The sequence below is a fragment of the Tubulanus polymorphus genome, chromosome 5, assembly GCF_964204645.1.
Source record: "Tubulanus polymorphus chromosome 5, tnTubPoly1.2, whole genome shotgun sequence".
Taxonomy (NCBI): Eukaryota; Metazoa; Nemertea; class Palaeonemertea; order Tubulaniformes; family Tubulanidae; genus Tubulanus; species Tubulanus polymorphus.
The window spans coordinates 11259818-11285113 of record NC_134029.1 but is presented as its reverse complement, the minus strand read 5'-3'; the positions used below and the strand labels follow the sequence as shown (position 1 = coordinate 11285113).

The following is a 25296-nucleotide window of genomic DNA, read 5'->3' as shown; positions in this document are numbered from 1 at the left end:
AGCTAAGAATTTTCCCGCCAAAAACAGTTTTTCGTCGAATTTAAACAGAAATGACCATGTCATCGACGGAGGTTCGTCATGTCTTCAATCGCATCAAGTATACGTCGTTTAACCCGAGAACCAATTATTTATTATTCTTTGATTTATTCATATATTCATCATGTAATTCAGTAGGTATAATTTGATTTTCTACCGATGATTGTTGCATAGCTTTTCTATCTTTATTGTAGAATAAAACTAGAAATCTTATATTCTCCCTAAAGTCTTTAACAATTGAATTATATTTTTGATTTAAAACCCATGTTGTTATCCCAAAATGTCTCCCAGAGAAAGCTAGATAACATAACTCACTTTCTCTCACTTTTGAATCATGTAAATTTGCACAATCATCTATAATGAATAATGTATTTGATCCTTTATAAATATCAATTGCTATTTTAATACAATTATCTAAATTTTCTTTTACTGTTTTAGGATCTAATATAATAAACTTTTTTATCTTAACTATATCTCTATTATATGTTTTATTCATTTCATAAGTAGGACAGAATAATATTATATTATCAAAATGATTCTTATAAATAGTTTCTCGCAAATCTAATATGAAATGTGTTTTACCACAGTTGGTTACTCCAGTAACTAACATATTATGCGGTTCAAATATAAATAAATCTTTATTCATTTATTCTTTTAATTTTACTAGATAAAATCCATTCATTAAATTTATCATCATACCCTTTATATTTCACCAAAGAATACTTTTTTCCTTTTAAGAGTTTTTGTTTTCAATACTTTTCTATTTTGTATTCTATTTCATCTGGATTTGGTACAAGTGATAATTCTTGTTCATAGAAATAACCTAATATTTCTTCATCTTTTAAATCTTCTAATTTATACAAAAATGGTTTAGGTAATATTATCTTTTTAATCTTGAATATTTCTTCAGTAAAATTTGGGGTATAACCTTTATAAAATGTTTTTCGATATTTAGATATTCTTACATGTTGCCCTATTTTAAATTATGTTCTCCAAAATCATGTGTAACAAACGCACCATATAAATTATTCCAAACTATTTCTGAATTATCTTCTTTTCTAGTTTGTATAGGTTTCATATTTATAGAACTATGTTTAGAATTATTATAATCTTTCACTAAATCATCTAACACATCGATATATTTATATGTTTCATTAGCAGTAAAATATTTCCACATTCTAGTTTTCAATTTTTTATTAAACCTTTCTATAATAGATGCTTTTTTATCTGAGTGTGTTGAAAAATATTCTACATCGTTATCAGATAATAGTTTTTTAAAATGTTTGTTATAGAATTCCTTACCTTCATCAAATTGTATCTTACCTGGAATAGCTTCTTTAAATATATTCTTAAAAAGCATTTGTAACTTCTATACCAGTTTTATTTTTGATTGGAATTGACCATGCGTATCTACTGAATATATCTATAACATTTAATATCCAGAAATATCCTTTGTTGTGTTCTTCTAAGTTCTTCATGTCAATTAAATCTGCTTGCCATTGTTGATCGATATATGAAACCATAACTTTTCTTGTTAAATAAGTTTTGTCCATTTTCTTATGGATTTGATATGTTGGTTGATTTTGTAACCATAATCTTAATTCACTATATTTATATCACCATGTGGGTGCCATACGGCACCATTTTCTTTATCAGATTTAATTTTATCCCATAATTCTGAAACGCTAGAATATGATACTTCACTTTCTGGGTTATAATATAACTCTCTTAAATATTGTTCTTTTTTCATCTTATTTTAATCCATTAATAATAATTTAGATTTAGTTTCAATGACTTAATCATTTGATTTATTTTCTGGTATAATAGGTTTCCGATCATCGGAATCATTATCATCAGATTTATACTTATATTTATATATTACACCAGAGAATATAATAACTGTTACTTATCCAATTGTAATATATAATTTATTATTACTTCCAGCATTAGAAGCATTAGATGGATTATTATTTGAATTAATATCAGGTGATTCATTTATATCAGTTCATTTCTTTTTCTTAGCTTTTTTTAATTCTGCAGATCTTTTATCTAATTCTCTTGCCCATTTAATTTGTTTCTCGGATCTAGGCTTTTTCTTGGCATCACCGTGTGGGTGCCGTACGGCAACATCATCACTCATTTATTCTAGTTAATTTTTGTTCGGATTCATTTTCTGTTTCACCGTTTGGGTGTCGTACGGCCCCATCTGTTTCGTTCTTACCTGATTTATATTCCATAGGCTTGATATTCGAAAATGTTATGACACCAGTAGAAATTAATGTCATAACCGATCCTAATTGGAATGAAGCGTATCCGACCCATTTTTGTAATTCACTCATAACTAAGTAGTCATTTTTCAAATCACTATATAATTTATTTTCATCATCAATTGACATTAACCGGTTACATAATTTTGAACAACAAATGACAATACCATCTGAAATAGAATCATTTATTCTAGCTAATCTTGACTCTTCATAAATCTTAAAATATTTTATTACTTTATCTGGTTTCATGGCATCTAGTTCTTGAAAATTAATAATCTTAGTTAAAAATTGCTTACACTTTCCGCTAGCAATTAGTAATTCAAGATGGTGCTTACAATATAAGTAGTATTCATAATCAATATTACAATTAATATTATTTTTTAATTTTGGTTGGAATATCCTTATTATCACTAATGCCCAAATCATCTAATGTTTTTTCAATATTAATACTATTCTTATTAGATTTCTTTGACATTTATATAGGAGAAAAAAGCGAAAAAAATATAATATTTTAATACTAGCTAGTTAAGTTAAAGAATTTTAAATACAAGCTTAGTTAAAATAAAGAATTTCTATTCGAATCTTATCAAAATCTATTTAATCTAGTGTTAACAAGAATTGCAAAAGAAAATATTAAAATTATAATAGAATTCACTAGCTAGTTGAAGTTATTGTTTTTTAAATATTTTTTATTTGAGATATATTAATCTTTAACCACTTATTTAAGACTCAACGTATTGTTCATTATTTGGATCATTATTCCATTGATCAATAAATTTCTTTGCCTTTGTTAACTGGTCTAAATATAACTGTAAATCTAGTTTGTCATGTTTAATTTTATTTTCTTTCTTTTCAAGATGTCTTAGATTCTTCCAATTCCAAATTAGTTTTTTATTGTATTCATCCTTCATGTTAAATTTAGATATCGGTAACACATGATCAATATGAAAGTATTCGCCATAATTATCTATATTCATTTTATCGTCGAACTGATATATAATCCATGATTTGAGAAATTCATCTGAACAATCCAATAAATTTGTTAGTGTTTCTGAATGCGTTTCTTTACTGAATAATTTTGATAATCTATTTCTCAAACATTGTTTCATTTTAAAATTTAGATCTGTTTGATATCTTTCTTTATGATATTTATTTTATATACTCATTATAATGTTCTCTATTATTTTCTTTCCATTGCTTATTTTTATCTTTGCGTGTTTCAGTATTATTTCTATAATTTTGTTTGTCACTTAGTTTACTACACGTTTTACGATAACTTTGCTTATCATCTTTCTGAGTTTTATAATTATAATATTCCGAGAGTTGTTTATTTATTTTACATTTAGAACATGTCTTCTGATAAATATTTATAACGCCAGTATTGTTTGTAATATTGAGAGTTTGTGATTGTTCCGGCTCCATTTATAATATATATTTTTATTAAAAATTGATTAACATTTTAGAATCCTCTTCCATTTCTTCGACTAACGTCATCCTTTTTCATTCCTCGCTGCTTTTGATAAGTCATTTCGGTTCCTTGATATCAAAATCATACCATTTGCAATATCCGTGCCGCATGCGCACTGGGCAAAACCGGGCATACAGGTGCGCTTTTGCTTAATACGCATGCGCCTATCATAATTATATATTTATTTTGTAAAATTGAAACGACCGAACATAGAAAATTCAAACGCATGCGCACTGATCAAAAGCGGGCATACAGGCGCCCTTTTGATCAATACGCATGCATGTTCGGTCGTTTCATCCAATACATCATTTGATTTCTATAAATACAATTTATAATTACAAACATTTTTTCAATTGTCGGTAGATATTTAACTACATCAACAAATGTTAAATTTAATCATTGGAATTTTTGGAGTAGTCTTAATGTTTTTTAAATTCTTATATAGTTTCTTCGTTGATCTTTTGTGTTTCTTGTGCTTCTACGCCAATTTCTATTGGTTCGATATCCATTGCTATCGATTCCTCAGAAAGAGTATCTTGAGTTTCTCTATCGCTTCTTGATGCGTATGACATTTTATTAATCTAAAAGATATTAGTGGTTACTCTAGCTATCTAAAGTATATACTAAATATAAATATATTTAAAGGTTTCATATTTAATAGCCCCCTTTCCCTACTTCATGATAACTACAAAAAACGGTACTTACATTTAGATTTAGAACTGTAAACTGTAAACTCGTAATTGCGTTTCGAGATAGAATATCCTATGAGTTCTGTATACATCATCTATTCAGTTCGGGCGCGCCTTCCAGAATGATCTTATGCATCTGCGGTTTATTATGACTCAACATGTCTGGCGTCATGGAAACGCTTGACAGCTGTGAATTTATAGGCATAATGAAATCAATTCTTTACAATTGAAATGTAACAGATGTTTTAGTAAGCAAAAACTATGTATTATATACATACAAGGCTCAAATAGAGTTGCCGGTTTTCTAACCACTGATTTAAACCTCAGAATTGTGGTTGATTCTGTGAAATACTATTCCATAATTCAACAAATGTCTTTGCTTTAACCAGTTGATCTAAATATAACTGTAAATCTAGTTTATTAGATTTAATTTTAAGAGTAATAAATAGGGATAATGGGGGTTCATATCAAAGGTTGAAGGGGCGGGCGAGTAAAAAATAAAAATAAATTCGAGTGTGCGAGAATTTATTTTTTCATTTTTTATGAGCTTGACCGTTCCTCGTCGGAGTAGTTGTGCGAGGTTGGTGAGATTGTACTGGTGCACGCAGACAATACAGACCGTCTGTATTGGAAGATGGCAGTTGTGACAAGACTATACCCGGGACCCAATGCCCGATGGCGTAGTTCGAGTCGCCGGTATTAGAACGAGTCAGGGTTATACAAATCGCCCTGTATCGCCGCTGTACCCGCTCGAGATGTCGTGTGATGAAAAGGAACGAGATGTGATTTTCGATCGGGTTAACGATCAACCAGTGTCAGCAGCTGCAAGACCCAAACGTGCTGCTGCTATACGGGCGATGGAACGCATAAAAGAGCAATCACTTGACTAATGTTATGTTGTATTACATGTTCAGTTGTATAAACGCGTGGCCGGAGTGTGTCGGGAAAGTTTATGTTTAATTCAAGTTTGAATTTACCGCCTCATTTATAGTTCCCGACATGCTTCTGTCATGCCTCCTTTGCGCACGCGCATTGTTGTTGTTGTGTTACGGTGGTAGCCATTAAAAGTTGCTGATATAAATTTTGTCGTTTGTTTTTACTCGTATTTACTGTCCATGCGACAATGCTCATTCTCCCCACACGATGCCCATACGAAGACGGGATCGCTATGGACAAGCCGTGTCGAACTGATCCTAAACAATACTTGTTCACCTGTTCGGTATTTTCTGTATGCATATAAAATGGGTAGTGCGTAAAATTCATCCGAATATTCATACACACGTTTTATTCAACAAAATAAGCACTGGTGCACCAAAAATCCATTTTAGAATGCAAAATATTTTCAAATTAATATTTCTATTTTCATACAATATAGATTTAGAATACAAGATGGCAAGGAAAATGTGTTACTTAACAGTCCATCGACGGGACTCGTAGCATGTGCGCGTAGCTCTGATTGGTTGTTGCGATGCACCCCATTAATGAGGAATCTCGAGATGCCAACTGTCGCCGTCTGCAGTAAATGAATAAAAGCACGCCACAATGCCATACAACTCGGCGATAATTTTGGTTTCAACTGTAAAAATTTAAGGCTTTCAAGACCATTGTCTGCTAACTTTTCAAATTTAAAGACTCCCATTGACTTTCCAAATTTAAGACCGCTACGGTACCGACCCTTGGTGCAAGGTGCCCGTTCACGCCAACTGATGTAGTCATCCGCATATTTATTCACCTTGTAAAAAATGAATTCATCCGTACGAATTATTGATAAAATATTATTCAAAAATCTTGATATTATTGTGATCAGCTTCTATCACCATTCAACCCAATATAATGTGAAATAACCTTGAATACAAAGTTGCCAGATTTATTTTTGCAGCGTATTGACCCCAGTAATTGGATCTTTAGTTAACTCAATGACTGTAAAATTGGTGTGCTTTGGTTCACCGTAAACATACACGACACGATGCCGACACGCTCGTAATAGCTCTCCCGTTCCTCGAGAGCTAAAAGTCGACTTTTAAGAGGCCCATGGAAAGTAAATCAAGACACTCTGTAGGCGGCCATGTTACATTGTTCCCGTGATAAAATACTTTAATCTGATTGGATCCGTATATTCCACGGGAGATGGCGGACGGGTTAAACCTGTCCTATTCTGACTGCGAATGCAGGTGGCGCAAAATTGGACAGGCGGCCAGTCTATCGGAGGATAATACGAAATGAAATTTTACAATTTCGTTTCGTATTTCTTAATTTCATTTCATATTTCGTACTTTAACTGGCCCCGTCGTATCTCGAGAATTATAGAACAGTAATCAAATGATTAGAATAGTAATAAATTGCCCATGGGCAAAATGTAGTTTACCTTGAAAAAGCTAGAGGCTGTTTGGGACAAGGGCATTGCTTGAAAAACCTAACTCTATTTCGTGACTTCAAAATTCTAGAAGTTTATATTGTATTTTATCTTTTCAAAGACTTATTTTGTAGTCAAATAAGACCAAAAATATACATTTGTTTACGGTGACAAAAATATTTTTCACAATATGAAAAAATATTACAATATAAATCATATGATGTCACCAATCAGAGGGCGGCTGAATATTGAGTCATGGAAACCTCTTCCAATGTATGGCCGGGGAAGCTAAAATACCGGTACCGTAAAAAATCGGCGTATGTAAGTAGATCGTGGATTTAACTACTAAAATATTCAGACCTCAACCAATAACTATAGTTTGCTGCTTAGTATTATCAGGTCACAAGAAATTACAATTTATTACAAATTCTATCAAACATAAAACACAGCGCTCATCTTCTGCTATAAAGGCTGGCTTATGTCGACAAACAACGTGACGCCTACCGACGCAACTGAGAGCAACCGCAATCGCAGCCCATCTCATGTCGGCTGCGCTCCGATTCGCAGCAACTGAGGCCAACTAGCGGGATACGAGATCCTCCCAGTTGCTTCCCTGCTTACGTCGGTTTGCGATTACTAGCAACTGCAACAGCTCAAATGGTCAAGTGAAAAAGCATTTTTAAAGCATTTACATTTTGAACTACTCCAATTTGAAAGTTTATGACTAATTACGAATGACGCTAACTAGCGGTGATAATTTGAACTATGTATATGCGGTCTCTTATTGGCTGGAACCCCTGCGCTCAGTTCCGTCACGTCGCAGATGAGCTTATGTCAGTTGCGATCGATAGCAACTGTCCGCCTACCTTAGGCCGGAGTAGAACATGGGCAACTAGCTGGATACAGCTTGCGACGAGTCGGTAGGCGTCGGGTTGCCATCGCAAGCCGGCTTATGTCGAACCGATAGAGCAGCAACTGGCGGCCTCTCGTAGGCCGCTAATCGTTGATAAACCCAGTTGCGTCGGTAGGCGTCACATTGCTTGTCGAAAAGCCTTTTGTCGAAAAGCAACGCCTACCTCCATTCCTCCCCATATCTACCCAACCCAGGCTGGTGGAATTAGGAGTTTATACTCAGAGAGGAGAGTGGAAGCATTTCTCCTGTAAAATGAAAAGAGGTCAGTTCAGCATTCACATTTAACACATTGAGTGCCAGCTACGAATTAATTTGTACTCCCAGTTCTGTCACCAGTCCCGGCTACGAATATATTCGTAAAGATTCATCACATCTGCAAAAGATATTTGCACTCTGCCACAGAGGAATGACACTTCCTGTATGGCTGGCAACATGAACAAACTACATCCTACCTATTGGTCAATTTGGAACAAAGGCTGACTATGTAACAGCTCCAATGCCAACCCACGTGTATTCGTTTAGCACCTGGGGGGGCAGCACCATATTATCAAGCTGGCAGTCAACATGATAATTAATCCCGAAGGACCATGAGCAACAAACTTCTTGTTGAGAGGGAAAACCTTTGAAACAAGAAAATAAATATGTTGTTTGAATCTACCTGGTATATACAATTCATATGCACATTGTTTACATACAATACTTAAAAGTTCAATGATGTTAAAGCAATGAAATTACGATCAACCTCGGTCAACCTAATCTATATTACTCGGGATCAACTTATTTTGGTATGGATTTGGTGATATAAGGTACTATACGGCATAGCCTCTATAACTCATGTTTACAGATTGTTAAATTGCGTACTTTATGTCGTGTGGCTACAAATGTTTGAAATTAATAAGAATCCAGGCACCCATCATTAAATAGAGGTCAATGACTGATAGCGTACAACGGTGGTCTGTCTATACACTGTTTTTCACTACAGACGTTATAAGCTGATATGGATTACACAAAAAGTTGCACATAGAAATCGAATAATGGGATCACATGTTTGTCTACGGAATAGAAATTAAGAAGTATGAATTCGACTTTCTTAAAAATGGAACCAATCTATATATTTAGCACTTATACGATACAGCAGGGACAGAATAACCGAGGTTGACATTCCCTACGCTAAATGCCTTTGTAAATATTTCATTCATAGTCCTTATTTCATCCATAGTCCATAGAATATTCACTCTAGCATTTTCAATTATTTCCATTATTCAGGTGGAAGAGATGGATCTTTATTTGATTCTCCTCCTCCGCTGCTATCATCTTTCTCGCGTTTCGATCGTTTGCTTTTCTTATGTCTGCGACGTCGTTCCTCATCAGAATCCTCGTGTTTCCTACTAAAACATGAAAGAAATTTCATGAATGATAATGACAGAATCAACATCGTACAATTTATCAAAGAAACAACTCATTATTTTTATCAATTTGACTGGCAAGAATTATTAACATGTTACAGTCTACCTAAGATGTAACGCATCAGTCGCGACCAGATAATTTATACGTTATAACCCAAATAAGGTATACGTATATACCATTGAAACTTTGTCATATCCGAATGTCATTTAAAACCATGCATGCCTATGGTGTGCGTAAAAAGTACATACATTCAGTACCCCCATATGCCCTCTATCTGACTTCCAATGAAGTTTAAATAGCTTGCGTGTGCCTATGGTAGCCCTGGCAACAGTTGACGTTGGCGTACATGATGATTCACGAGCTATGCTCATGTAGAAATCTATCCAGGAAGAAACTCTAAATCATTGGATGGATATATGAAAGCTGTGGGTACTGGAGTGTGTAATGGGTAGTGTAGTGTGATCTGTGTGCATTTGTGGCCAGCACACAGATCACATTGTTCAATGGGGTTTGGTCCAGGACTCGCGAGATTTTCAACAACACGGAAGTAACGTGTAATAAATGATGACTTGAATTGCATGACTACCTACCACCCCTCATTAATGTTGGAAAAATAAACATTCGGCACTGACTAAAAATAAGTAATAACATTTTAGAAATGGCCAGAATTTTAACTTAGGTTCTATCTATTTTTATTTTACAATTGCGATTGATATAATTTTTTTTAAACGGCCGTTAAGGCTTCATGTTTCGTCTGCAATTCACTGCAAATAGTTACGCAACTACGCACATTTCAGTGTTTTTGGCAGCTGTACACTCAATCGGCACCATTCGTCACTAGCTTCACTGTGGAATTATCATTAATTAACATCCCCATATCACATCATCAACTTATATTGTGCCTTAAAACCCTAACAGCCGAAATAATTGAAATGCACACACGATTTCTATCATTGAAAATTGAGAGAGTGGCCATGTTTGTGTATGCTGCTTCGCGTAAATCCCGTGCGGTGGCACAACCGCGCGGAGTGGGGCCGATACGTCTAGGTCAGCACACCATAAACCGTGATATACCTATCTATACTATATACTATAATACCCTATTGAACAATCAACCGCATTCGTTACATATACCTTCTTAAGGCTTATATAATCAATACATTTTTAGGTCCAATGAAGTACATGTAATTCTGTTTTATCGCAAAACTATGTAATTATAAGTATAAGAGTGGCAGAACTATCTTTTCTATTGCGATTAGGTTCCAGGTGCGGGACATCTATTCTATGGAATTACTGTCTGGTTGGCAATATCCATATCTGTTGGGACCTTTCTGCCTTGCGGTAAACATAATGTTTGTAATGCAAGGGTATGGGTGTGTCTCTGTCTATGTTTATGTGTTATGTCATCGGAAGGAAATTTTCCATTTTCATGCTAATTTTGTTCATATTACGGTAATCGGATTGATTACACGAGTTATTGTGATATACGGAAGTGATTTTTTTCGATGGATGGATCGGTGTACATAGCTCATAACAAATTGATTCTATTTCTAGAACAGGATCCAAAATTTTAGGGGTAATTTTCCAATAATTGGGAGAAATAATTTTCTTTACTTTTTCCAATTTGTTCATTCAATACTAATTGCATTTGAAAAATTCATATTTTAATTCATTTCTGCCAATGAAAAGTACTAGACTTTAAACATGCTTATATGTCTGCTCAAGAACAGGCATTCTTATGTTCAAGCTAGAGTTTAATCATTTAAAATATGCTTTTTGAGGATATTTCTATTCAAAGCAAACTGTTTTCTTTGTGAACCTTAAAAGTTCTACTTGTCAGACTGAGTGCCAAGTTAGGGGTTTCCATAACAAATGAATCAATATTCTAAAAGGCCCTTGTCTTTTTCCCTTCTGATCTATCCAAAATTACTAACAAAAGAATCATTGTACTTCATTACAAATTATGGTCATGGACTGAAAAGGAGTAAAGCACACTAAACACCAGAAGTACATAGCCACAGCAACACCTCTGTTTCGAGTTCTATTCTACCATACCTTCGCTTATGTTCTCTTTCTGGCCTGTCCCGGTGTTTTCGATCTCGGTCTCTATCTCTTTCACGTTCTTTTGATCTGGAATCCGATGTATCCCTGTCTCTACGATAGCTGCTGCGATCTCGATCGTAATCACGATCTCTCTCCCTGTCTCGTCGATATCTCACATCCTCTTCTGACCTACACAACAAAGAGAATGGTATCCTTAATATAATATCAGAATTGCATACAGTAAAAAACTAAAACATGGCGGAATACCATGTACATGACCCTGATATGTTAAATAAATTGCCCATGGGCGAAGTGTGGTTTACCTTGAAAGCTAGAGGTTGTTTGGAATAAGGGCATTGCTTGAAAAATCTTTTTAATTCGTGACTTCAAAGTTCCACAAGTTTATATTGTATTTTATCTTTCTCAAAGAATCTTTTGTAGTCAAATACGACCAAAGATATACATTTGTTTACGGTCCACGTCCAAAATTTTGAAGGGTACAGGTAGGCACGGCAGGGAAACTATTTTATATTTAAAAAAAATATGTTTCACAATATGAAAAAATATTCAAATAAGGCCATCCCAAAATAATTGTCTGTTTGCCGCAACACTGACTCAACTTTTCAGGATGAGTCGGTAGGTAGGTAGAAATTTTTTTTGGCAAGATTTTTGGTAAAGAAAAAAATTTTTTTTCACCTTTGGGCTTTTTTTCATGGAAACAATATCGCAAAAAAATCATCTACGTTGTGCACGGGTAATTTGTCTAATAGCGTAGATTTCAAGAATTATTCTAAAATTATAACTTCGCCCAGAGCGTCATCTCTGTGTTAAAAATGAAACAGTACATTGAATATGTGCGCGCTTTTACGTTACCAGCATTAGAATGAATGGCAGCTTATTGGAACACTGTCAGTTTCCTGGAAAACTTAAACTAGGCCACATGTCAAGGCATTTTTTCACACGATGCACACTTGAATTCAAAAATACGTAGCTCATAGTAGGCAGTGGGTCGGTCGGCCGTTTTTATCAAAGATAAAATTTATTTCAATGAATCCCAGAAAAAAGTTTTGGATTCGCGTAGAGTCGGGTTGGTTGGGTTACGGCAAACAGACCATTATTTTGGGATGGCCTGAAATTCATATGATGTCACATATCAGAGGGTGGCTGAATATTGGGTTTTGGAAACCTCTTCCAATGTTGGCGACGGAAGCTAAAATACCGGTACAGAAGAAATCGGCTATTAGATCGTTTTAAATCCTGGAATTTACCACTACAATATTCAGGTCACAAGAAATTACAAAATTCTATCGAACAGAAAACACAGCGCTCATCTTCTGCTACGATTATTCAGCCTATTTTCATGTCAAACGTGCACGTGTTACAGCATCACCCTTAGTAGTGTACTGTACGAGCTTGTGTGTGTGTGTGGTGTAGCACTCCGCGTGCATGTGGAGGCCTCGTGTAAGTGAATATTCGCATACACCTCAATGTCAATCAAAACAATCACCGGGTATTAAAATGAAACAATACCTATGGCAGATGAGTGAAATAATTACATCCTCACCAGCAATGAGCATTTGAAATCGGAACGTATACGGCACCTAGTCGAATGAAACGTACGCCATTCTATGGCTTTCCCATAATTATTTTAGTAGCGCCGGAATTCCCCGTTACACCCACCAAGTTTAAAAGAAATCGCATTTTATTAGATGTGTGTACAGCACTAATGATTAATTCAAGATGTCCACCTTGGAGGCCATTTTGAGATGTGAGCACGGTGAATTTCGATATGAGTAATCCATGGACATTGTTACCAACCTTCAGAAAATTGCTTATCATTTGAAGTGTCATGAGCACTAACAAGGAATTCAAAATACCCACCATAGCCATATTGGAAGAGCAAGAAACTTGCAAACCTTTCGGTGTAATTAGTGGGTGTACGGCAACCAAGTTAAATAATTGCCCATGGGCCAAGAGGTTTACCACAGCCTTATGAGATATGAGATACTTGACAAAGTTTAAAATATTTCAGAAAAGGATATAGGGATGCAATTTGTAAGGTACATTACATATGTCCTAATTTATACTAGTTCACCTGTTTTGGTGTTTTATATATCAGGGGCGTAGCCACCTAAAATTCAATGGTGCGACAATCTGGAGCGCACATCCAAACGAGCGCCGAAGGCTCGATGTCTAGAAGGGGGGTTTGGGGGCCCTCCCACAAGAAAATTTTTAACATTAAAACGTCTGAGATGCGTTCTGATGGCTATGAGAGCTGATATTTGAATAATTTTTCTGTAGATAATATAATGCCTATAAGGTTATCTTTGGTCTAGGGACGGATCCAGATGTTTCACCATCCCAGAGCGGTTTCTGAGTCCTGCTGAACTGGAATGGCAACTATATCATAGCACAAAACGGACCTGGGGGCACTCCCCCAGAAAATTTTGATTTTTCAAGGCTCTGAGATGCAATCTTTAAGCATATTTGGGGTATAAAGTCTACCCCCCTTGAAGTTAATTATTTTCGTTTAGATTCATTTAGACCATTTTCTATACTACTTCCAGAATACTTGCCCGGAATAAAACATTCATTTTAGTACAAGAGCCTGTCAAAATCACGAACTAGAAAAATAGCAGGGCAAATCTGAGTACCCCTCGATACAAGTGGTAGGCTGGATCTGCCCTTGACCATTTATTGATGAATAGTTAACTGATGTTAGCTTATTGCACATCAATACCGGTACTCTCTCGATTTTCTCGGTTTCCATGTCTCGGCACTTGAGCAGAATTTTTTGGTCAAATCCCTTATTATGGTTCATTTTTCATGAACAAAAAACACCTACAGAATCAGTGAAATATAACCAGAAGAATACCGGTTTGAGTCACTGTAAAGTAATATGAAAAAAGTCTTCTGAATTCGGCAACTTTGATACTGTGAGGTGCATGGTCCAGATGTGATACCGTAAACACTATAAACAAAACTCGCTGGAGTCACTGGGTTGGATGTGGCCTACACCGAAAGTCTCATGTGCATTACCAATGCCTCTGTAAATTAGCACCACTGACATCTTCGAAAGAACTTGATACCCCCCCCCATGTAAATACAGAATAACGTTTATTATGACGTTTTAGCATAATGGGTTTTTAAATTATTGGTGCGACATATGTCGCAGTTGTCGCATCCGTGGCTACACCCCTGTATATGCAAATAAGTATTGCGTAAAATTCATCTGCATATTCATACGCACGTTTTATTTACCAAAATAAGCACTGGTCATGGTTCGAATTTCACGACGGCAATTGACGGCTTTTGCCGACGATGTGTTAGTACATAGCCTTTGATGTATCATTGTACCAACGGCTTCAAAATGCTGTCTATTAAATTTCTTTAAAATGCTGTTGACAATTTTAATCACTGACACCAGATTTTGTAATCAATATTCTGAAAAGTTTGACATGAAATTGAAAGTTACAGCAGCTGATGCCTTAACTGCAAGGCGTACGGTGCTCCCACCTTGCAAAATTCCTGTGCTAGCACCAACAACTATTTCCGTACAGTAAGTTATGAGTATGTAATAACAAATATGTATGATATTTGGCATTTATTGCCAGTTTCTATGTTGCGCCATTCTCGCGAGATTTTCAACAACACGGAAGTAACATGTGGTAAATCATGACTTGAATTGAACGACTACCTACCACCCCTCATCATTGTTCCAAAACCAAACGTTCCGCACTGACTACAAATTATAATATAATTTTGCTATAATTTTAGAAATGGCCATAATTTTAACTTAAAGCCCCCCGCACACTAGCGCCAAAGCCGCCACAACAAAGCTGCCGGCGTCAAAAGCGCCTAGTGTGCGGGTGATATTTTCAGCCCTTTTTGCCGCTTGCGGCTTTGACGCCGACATCAAACTTGCTTGATATTTTTGGCGTGGTGCGGCAAGTACGCCTGAGTGTGCGCCTAATCCTGCGGGAATGCCGCCGGTTTCAGAATCAGTGCCCATGCGTTGAGTATATACAATACTAATTTAATTTATATATTCGAAATGCCCAGCGAAAAGGAATCGGACGCAGTATTGGACAATAAAATTGTTGTGACAGGAGTATCCCTGTCTGTTTGATCCATCACCCGCCCGTGTAGATCGTGGGGTCCCGCATGAAAATTTTCGTATTTCATTATTTTTCATTTTTATGTTCTAATTTGTTTGTAACTATCCAGAAAATGGACAAAATGCTAAAAGCATATATAAGTCATTGACAATCAATATCTAAGATGTAGATTGCCATTAAGTTTAGATGGCAGTCTTGATATTTAGGAATGACTATCGGAATGTGACTGCCTTGTCAGTAAAGTTATTTTGACATCTTTTCACTTTCGGAACAAGATAATTCTGCAATGGGCGCTGCCATTTTCTATGACCACATGATTGATAAAAGTGGCAGCACAGTATCGTATAGCAGCGTCGTTGTCGCAAGTGTGCGGGCAACAAATTTAAAGTTGTATATCATTATTATCTTTCAATTCTGATTGCTAGAATGTTTTTGTAAACGGCCATTAAGGCTTCATGTTTTGTCTGTACTTTACTGCAAATAGTTATGTAACTACCCTAATTCATATGTTTCTGACTGCTGTTCACTCAATCGGAACATTTCGTGACTGGCTTCACTGCGGCATTATCATTTATTAACAATGCCATATCACATCATCTAGTTATATTGTACCTTGAAACCCTAACAGCTGAAATAATTGAAATTCATGTACAATTTCTAACATTGAAAATTCAAAAGGTGGCCATGTTTGTTTCTGCTGCTTTGCGGAAATCCTGTGCGGTGGCTCATCCGCGAAAGTGGGGCCAAAACGTCTAGAATACAAGTTTGGCAAGGAAAATGTGTTACTAAACAGTCTATCCACAGGACTATGTTACAGGTGCGCGAAGCTCTGATTGCTTGTTGCATAGGGAACCATGTTAATGAGGAATCTCCCGGGAATCGGCACCACTATTTGCATAAAAAACCGTACCACCAAAAAGTGGACGCACTCGCTCGTCCAGGGACGCCATGCCCACTTGGGAAGTTGTTTCAAATGCTCAACAATCTAACAATTTCAATATTCAACGCCCCTGGTGACGATATACGATATCATACAACATATCAGCAGCTACGATTTTGTAATTGATTGTGATAACAATATATGCCTCGTTACCAAGTTGATATGGAAATGCTAAGTTATTCTACTAATCAATGTCCCCTGTTGACCATCTGCAAAACCCAATGACCTTGAAACTCACCACAATCATAGAAAATGTCATGAGCTACAACTTTGCAATTGATGATAGTAACAAAATATGCCTAGGTACCATATAATAAGGAAATGCTGAGTTATTCTACCATTCAACGCCCCCTGGTCACCATATAGAATAACAAATCTCCTTAAACTCACCACAATCATAGACGATGTCATGTGCTACAACTTTGCAATTGATTTTGCTAACAAAATATGCATAGGTACAAATATAATGTAGAAATACTAAGTTATCATATCATTCAATGCCCCCTGGTGACCATATAGAATACTAATGACATTGACACTCACCAATATCATAGAACATGCTATGAGCTACAATTTCTAATTTCTACAATGGCGGTAACAAGAATATGCATAGGTGTCGATAAAATAGGGAAAAACTTTTTTCCACAATGAATGACTACTGATGATACCAAGATTGCTGCTGATCAGAAATACCTGTATCAGGTATAAAAGATCCCTTTCAAAAGAAGACCCATCACAAATTGCAATGATAAATGGCAAACCAGCAGGAAACTAAAGGAATCGGAATTCGGGCCAAAATTGACACTTTAGGGCACAAAAAAGGTCATAGGACAGCCATCTTGAGTCCGATCGACCCAATTATTCTTATCCTGCTGGACCCTTGGTGAATTCAAATATATACAAAATATCAAGGTAATTGATCGAAGTGTCTTCAATATTTCCTTCAAAAAGTTCAATAATGTGTAAAAAGTGCTGATTTTGGTGAACAACAATGGCTGCCAGTCGGCCATCTTGATTCTGACAGGGCCAGTTTTTGAGCTGAAGATGTGTCTAGGGTAGATACATGTGTAACCCAAATATAAAGACATTACATTGAAGCGTCTGAAAAACTTCCCAAAATAACTGGATTCCGTATACAGACGAAAAGTGAATGCAATAGCCCGCTGGGACTTAAGTCCCAAGTGGGCTAAAAAGCTGAATTTTACACTCTGCATTAATATGATTAAAGTATTTATTCGTTTGACAAATCTTCGTCTGAACTCCACCAACAAGTTATAAGCGGTGACACGAAAATGACATCATCGACTCGCTACCATCTTATAACCTTCATGACTACGTCATGAAGGTAAAAAGTAGAATTTACTTTTATTTTGTATCCCACTGTCAAACGAGCCATGTAGAGTCGATACAGAATGGTTCATTGAGGGTTAATTTCTTAATAATTTATGACCTCTTTCATCAAAAACTCCGACTCGAATGCCGCTAAACGGAATGATTTTTTTCTGGTCCATATGAATGTGAGTTGAGAGGAGTCTACTATAGCAAGAATCTAATTTTTCCTCAAGACAGCCTCAGTCAGTTTAGCCTGTTTTTTTAAATCCATAACAGGATGTATGACAATGATAGAATGCATTTTGCCATACAAATTACCAATTAAAAATGTCTCACACTTTGTAAATCTTAATCCAATTGACAGTGACTGACAGTAAGAAGTGTCATGTCAATACATGATCAAATCAAGTTTGTTAGATTTTACTAACTAATCATCTTTATTAACTAATCATCTATTACTAGCTAATCATCATAAAACAACTTCCAAATGAAATGAATTACATGACTACACGTAGAACAACTTTACCTATAAGCCCTATCAAGCTGCCAGCATAGGCCCTGCCTATTACTCCTCAAGGTGCCCAGATCGGCCCTGACTCTTTTTTTGTCTTGACATAGAAATGTCAAACCTATTAACTTAGGATAAACAAGACACCTAAGAAGTCAAATTTGTGTAGAGAAATCAACATGGTCCAATTTGAAATTTTAGAGTACATGTATTTGGAGTATGAAAATGATCTGAGCACTCATTTGTATCAGTAAGTCTGGATGAATTTTCAGGGGACAAAAGGTCGTGATTTTGGTGGGCCACCTCATCAAATTATATATCATGAGAGCATACTGTGTTTACAAAATAACATGAACATGAAATTTTACATGAAAATAATTGGAAATGATCTACTGTAATGTCGTAAATGTGGGTTTCTATTTGATTTTCTGAAGAGTAATTGACGCTACATAGTGAAATTCCTATGTGCTAATGTGTTAAAATCCATACAGAGATTACTACTGTTAAAGTGAAACTGGCAAACAACATATAATTTGTTTAGGAAACCTACCGCTACTTTTGAGTAAAATTAGCATTAGGCAAGACATTATTTGAAAAATCTCAGGCATTTTAGCAGGAAATGATGGACTTTTCTCAAAGATTGAAAGCGACAGATACTGATAGATAAAGAAAATGCGGAATTCAAGACATTTACAAAAGCGATGGAAATTAAGCCTTACCCACTACTCCAGCCTGGTGATCGGCTTTTATTAAAGTCCCAATCTCGGACAGGCGATTCACGACCTGGTGACCTGTAGTAAATCAACGAACAGATCCATAGCACATTTACTTTCACACCAAACATAGTCTAACATATTTCATCCAAAGCTACATATAATTTGCCCCAAAACCTGGGAATTAGGATCAATTAGAACCAAAACCAACATTGCACCAAGGTCGAGGTTTAATAGACAGGTACTGATTTCATTCAAACACAAGGAACAATTTTGAATTGACAGTTTAGCTTTCTGTTTGTAAATTGTAGATAATGACTAGATTATCGATTTAATGCTTGTGTCAATTTCAATGCCCAGTCTATGTACAACCATAGCCAGATTGCCATCCAAATCATGAAAATTTCTTTCCATTGAGGAATTGATGCCAGGCAAACACATACCGTTTTTCCCAATGAGGTGGCGGTCCAGAGAACTGAGGTGGATGAATGAAATTGGGAGGTGGAGCACCATAGAAAGGTGGCATTGGACCTCTGAAAAATAACAAAAACAGAAGTTGAATGATTGAAAGTATGAAGTGACATATCTTTCATACAGCTTTAAGTTAAAGATATAGATGAAAGCACATACCTGTCTGGTGGAGGTACCATGGCTGGCGGAGGAGGGCCTCCATAAAATGCTGAAATACACCATTATAATTGCTCTTTAGACTAGGACTAGGCAATATGAAGATAGTATCATATTCGGCTATTTAGCACCCCCTGGTGACCATATACAACAACCGATGTCCTGAAGACACTTCACAATCATGGAACATGTCATGAGCTACAATTTTGCAATTGATTGTGGTTACAAAATATCCATAGGTACCAATATACGTATATAGGCAAATTGTATGTACTTCAATATTCAACTCCCCCTGGTGGCGAGAACCAAAAAACATGGGTAACCCCAATTCCACAAGAAGTGATGAAATTACAACAGCGATACTATTTATCAATTTATCAGATTTTTCCCAGAAACTAAGAACGCTTGCTGAGCTATAGGTAGCTAGACCAGTTGTCGAACTCCCCGGGTATGGGCCCGACTCATTGCTAGGATCCAGGATTAGGAGAGGAGAAGTGTGTCCAGAAAGACTGAAACACACTCTTGCCTTGATGCTTTAATCTTCTGCTTGGCTTCATCCGAACACTCCCTTCTGCTAGTTCTAAATATTGTTCACATCAAATATTTGACTCGCGTGCTTCTTAGTGAATATATGTCAATCAAAAACAACCTACAGCGGATGATACATTTATCAATACCAATACTAAATGAAAAATTATTCACTTACCATCTGGTGGTGGTCCCATTGGTTGAAAATTGCCATTAGCACTGCTTATTACTGGAGGAGGCACCCCTAGAAAACAAAAATATTCCCATTCTATGTCAATGGAATAACACAAAAAAATGCATTTTTGATGGAATGGGTTATGAAAATGGATAACAAAATATATTTCCAACAGTTTAAATATTTTCGTTTTAAAGTTATGGCACTGGTGTACTGTCACCAACATTCAGACACAATTGGGAAAGAACAACACAAAGGGAACTGATTCATCTTAAACACAGGATAATAAATAGCAAACAAAGTTATCCCTTTTTGAAGCAGTTATACACTTATCCTTTCTACAATACAAAGCAATTATCCACAACTTCCCTTGAATTACTTAGTTTTCCGCTGTGAGAAACTAATCAATAATACAATATACAAACATCATAACTTACAAAGGAAGAACAGTCAAGGAAAGAAAACCAGAAACAAACAAAATCGACCAGACCCTTTTACCTCTCTTCATTTCCATAATTGAATTTTAATCTGAACCATATTTGAAGAATATGTCAACCTTCATACCTTAAGATGGGCTATACTATTTTCTAAAGATTTTGATACATATTCAGATTAGGATTTTCCAAATTTTGCATTTTCAGTATAAAAATCTGATTTGGACATACCTTAACTGCAAATCCACCAAATATGCATGACAATGCCAATGGTCCTATCTTAGTTTCTTACTAGTCATGACACTCTTATAGCCCAATTACAGCAGAACTACAGGTAGGCCTAGATTGAAAAGGCAGGCCTCTGGTATAACCAAGGATGTTCATGATGTTACTTCACATTACTTTTCATAATTCATATTTCAAAATGAACATGGTTTATACCAGTATGATAAATCTTAAAATCAGATTCCAATGGGATTACCAATTTGTGACATGACACTGACATGACATGCCGTTGGTCGTTAATATAGGCTGACAGATTATTCAAATAACTGATTTCTCTAATGACCAACTTACGTACTTTCAAAATAGTACTCATTCTCGTCATAACTTTCAGCGCTACCTGGGGGTGGGGTAGTGGTTCCTAAAATATGGTTAGCAATAATGAACTATGTATGTGTGACTCAGTTCGACACTAAGTAGAATGTAGCATTGCCACATGTCTCTCTTGGGTAAGCAAGAAAACAGACAAGACAGGCAACATAAAGATAAAAACCCATTATATACAGATTTAAGTTTAAAAACCAAGGATTAATCAAATCAAAATATTACATGAGGACCATGAGGTCCATATGGTCAAAGACCGGGTTTAAAATTGACTAAATAGTACAGTGAATGGATGCATGAGATGCCAGTTCTATCAGAGGATTTCCGAGAGGCTGTTTTTTAACAAACTGTTAAACAACATTTTCCCCCAATCAAAAGTGGTCCAATTTTCTCCAAATCCTGAAAAATTCTTTGAGGACTTGTGAAAATAAATTGATCGTTCATTTTCTAAAGACATTATAGCGTTCTTATTTTAGTACATTTCAATGTAACGATCTGTTTCAAAAATAAAATGCATGGCTGAGGAAGTTGTGTAATAGTAATAGCCATAGGTAATATCTACCTTCGCTACAAAGCATAGTGTAATCGCCTTAACGGATCCTACCCATCCTATTTTCCATAATGGTATAGTCAACACGTTAGCCAATCGAACCGTGTTCACTGTGTGTGTGATGCTTTAAATGAATGAATGAAGTTCACGTGACAGGCACTACTACTAAGCGGTAGTTTTAATTACGACAAAGACCACATAACATAAGAATGCACTTAAAATGGCTCCAAAAATCCTCAGAACTTCCCCCTTTAGGCTTCACGTCTTATGCTTTCATCTTGGCATGGATACAGTGTAGGCTTGTACAATTTTTTCCCCGATAAAGAGTAATGGACTATCTTTTAACGATCGTGGGAACCGTGCGCCTAAGTTTATTTTTCATCAGTCAATCCGAGTCGGCCTGTGTTTATATACGAGGCGGGACGCAGCTGCTTACCTCGCTGTGCATATACAGCACTAGTGTCTCCATACTACTATATGTGCTGACTTGGGCTATTCCCGAGAGTACAGCATATTCGCATTACTGGTAATTTTCATGAAGAAAATCCCGCACTCAAAGTGCTTTCAAGAAATAAATCCAGGCTAGCTACCGACAAACCCTGCAGAGACAACACTTACGATCCTCTCCGGTATAAACCACAAACTGTGCAGTTGCTATGAACTACGTATGAAGGTATCAGTACGCGAGCACCTGTGAGGATAATGATGAGAATAACACTTCATTGCCAGATAAAACCGATACAGACAATTCACTGACATGTAGGCCCTTCATGCGCCTCAAAACTTTCCATAATTGATCATGATTTTTGGAACCTAAGAACAACAGGCCATGATAGTCGTAGCTAGGATCTTGGATACAGGCAAATGACGTGTTGATACAGGCAAATAACGTGTTACAGACCATCTTTCATTGGATTATCAGTTCTATATGATACAGCATTATGGGACTATATCCATGGCAGAAAAGATACTACGGCATGATTTTTACTAGCGACAATGCCTATATGGTCTTCGACCATAAAAATGATACAAAAGATGATCGTCAGGTGTATCGTCACAACTGACGATGATCTCTAGTGTTAATTGATTTCCGAGAGATCCCTTTTTCATAAAAATTCATGAAAAATATTCAAATTGAATTCAATGTGTGGGAAAGGTAAGTACCATTTGCTAGCGCCACAGTGTTCAATTGTCTTATTAGGCCTATAGCAATCCAGGGACAGATACAGGGGGTCACACCTGTGGCACGTGCGCCCACTTTAATTTGTCTCAATAATAGTGTCAAATATTCACGAAAATTGTTCAAATTGCCAAAAATCCTTAAGGGCATGTCATATTGCCAATTATTCAGAAAAGAGCACTAAAAATTAATATATAGAAACAAATGTATAGAAATCCTGTAAGCGCAAAATATATTTCCAAAAATTCCAATCTATATTACCAAAATAACTTCCTAAATAGGAACAGACACGACTCAATAGTATATTGCCAAGTATTCCAGAAAGAGCATGTTCAAATTGCCAAAAAACCTTATGGGCATCAATAATCTACCTATTCGTTGTGCATTGTATTTGTAATTATGTTTCGATCAAATTGATGATGAAAATAAATTACTATTACTATATTGCTAAACTTCAGAAAAGGGCAACAAACAAAGAGGACCATGGGCCTTGAAGCATTGGTAGATTATACTGTGGTAAGGTAATAAGTGGTTAATGCTTTACATCGATGTTGATTGAGGGCCACAAACTTAAGAATTGAATGAATTTCATTTTTTTGCCAAATGATTTAACCTACGCTATTTGTATTGTTAAACCGCGATTCTGTTCAAGATGAAACTAATTTTTTTCTGATGTTTCCATCATGTCCCAGCCAAGAGATTTATATCAATAAAGATTTGTATAAAAAAATCCATTTAATACAACAATTTCGGCACTTTCGCCTACACAAGATTCGTATTCAACATATAACTGTAAGGGTAATCTAGACTGACTGGTTTTTCTTGCATGAACTGTTGCTGAATAATGAAAACAAAAACAGAACGATCTTTCTGAATGCAAAATACTCTGATGCATTATAGGTAGATCAACCGGACAAACGTACGCATGCAAAACGTCACACAGAGCGATGCCGGCATTGGTGTCACTGAGGCTGATGGTTGCTTGTTTGTCTTTTTGTATGTTTACATCATTAGGACCTTGGTTTGTAACCCTATTGGATTCTCCATTTAACCTCACGAAGGGACGGCCTTTGTAGTGTTGCCTGCACACTGTAAGCAGCCAGCAGGACTCGAACCCACTTGTCACTCAGCACTGATAGTGGATGCAACAGCATCACGCCTTATCTCACTGAGCTACCGAGGCCGATCGATTCGATTCCAAAAAACTACAGTAGCAGCAAATAACCATTGCCATATTGCAATTTACGAGAAACACCGTGTAAATGTTATCACTGTTGTGGTGTTCAATGCATGGAAAAGATAAGTTATTTTTCCCAGTGCGCATTACAAACCGAATCTATCTGCTGAGTGCGTAAGGGGCTGCTACCACCTCGTGATTGCGCAGGAGGCAGGCAGAGCATCTTAAAGTGAAAACTAATCCTGCAGGGTTCGAATTTCACGATGGCAATTGACGGCTTTTGCCAACGTTGTATTAGTACATAGCATATTAGTTGACGTATCTTTGTACCGACGGCTTCAGAATGCCGTCTATAAAATTTCTTTAAAATGCCGTTGACAATTTCAATGAATATTCCTGTGCTAGCACCAACAACTATTTCTATACAGTGCTGCCATCTAACAAAAACAACTGCTATTAACATGAATTTTGATCTGAATTTTAAAACTTCCAATACATGTAGGCCCAATATTCATTCGGTCAGTAGTTTAATTTAATAGTTATACACAGTGTCATATTCTATCTTTGAGAAATTATAGATTATTAGAATATAACCATGTTATAAGTTTTTTCAATAATAAAGTAATCAATTATTCAATTTCAATGACATATCATTATGAACTGATGCAACTCTAATGATTTCATTTTTAGTGTTTAATTTTTACAAATATTGTAGACAATATTATAATTGATTTGATATACATTTAAATGTTTAAGTCAAGTAACCAAATAACATTGACTCTCATATAGAGTTTTCAATGATCATGGAATACATAATTAACTGGGTATTGTTTTCAAGATAGGCACTTGCTGTGGTGAGATCTAGACTTGCTTCCGCCATCCACAGCATTTCTGAAAGTAACTTGCTGTGGATGAAAAATTCTGAAATTCGAACCCTGGAATATAGCTGTACTGATGGAATTTTACGATAAACTGTCAGTCAACTGATTGATGATACAATATGGTTGTTCTCGGCGTACTTACCAACGATATTTTCCTTCAATAAACAACTCTGGTAAAATTGAATAAAATAATTTTTCTTTACTGGTGATATCGTATCATGGTTAAGGTGGTACTGTTAACCGTTCGATGTTTCGTGTCATCATGAAAGGGTTTTAACTTAATATACCGGGGTTACATAAATTTATGTTTTTCTATTCAAAAGAGGCCATTCCCCATTCTTTACTGCCAAT

At 35.9% G+C, this 25296-nt stretch overlaps 1 protein-coding gene across 6 annotated transcripts in view; it reads right to left on the bottom strand.

Annotated features, from left to right (window-relative positions):
- Positions 1–3027: 3027 nt before the first annotated feature.
- The window catches only part of LOC141905289 (uncharacterized), a 50199-nt gene continuing 27930 nt past the window's right edge, over positions 3028–25296 (bottom strand). Inside the window, exons 11-20 of one of the 6 annotated variants that reach the window (XR_012619252.1) lie at positions 21132–21194; positions 20121–20186; positions 19418–19466; positions 19231–19320; positions 18794–18865; positions 11189–11365; positions 8179–9111; positions 4739–4864; positions 4477–4647; positions 3028–4352 (exon numbers count right to left, since the gene is read on the bottom strand). Coding sequence is in view for 1 of the 6 variants with exons in the window: in XM_074794121.1 (XP_074650222.1) it covers positions 8985–9114; positions 11189–11365; positions 18794–18865; positions 19231–19320; positions 19418–19466; positions 20121–20186; positions 21132–21194 (647 nt within the window). In the remaining 5 variants the exon portion in view is untranslated. Of the gene's footprint in view, positions 4353–4476; positions 4648–4738; positions 4865–7009; positions 9115–11188; positions 11366–18793; positions 18866–19230; positions 19321–19417; positions 19467–20120; positions 20187–21131; positions 21195–25296 lie in introns of those variants that run through there. The other 5 variants (XR_012619255.1, XR_012619254.1, XR_012619251.1 and 2 more) reach the window with 5 other exon arrangements.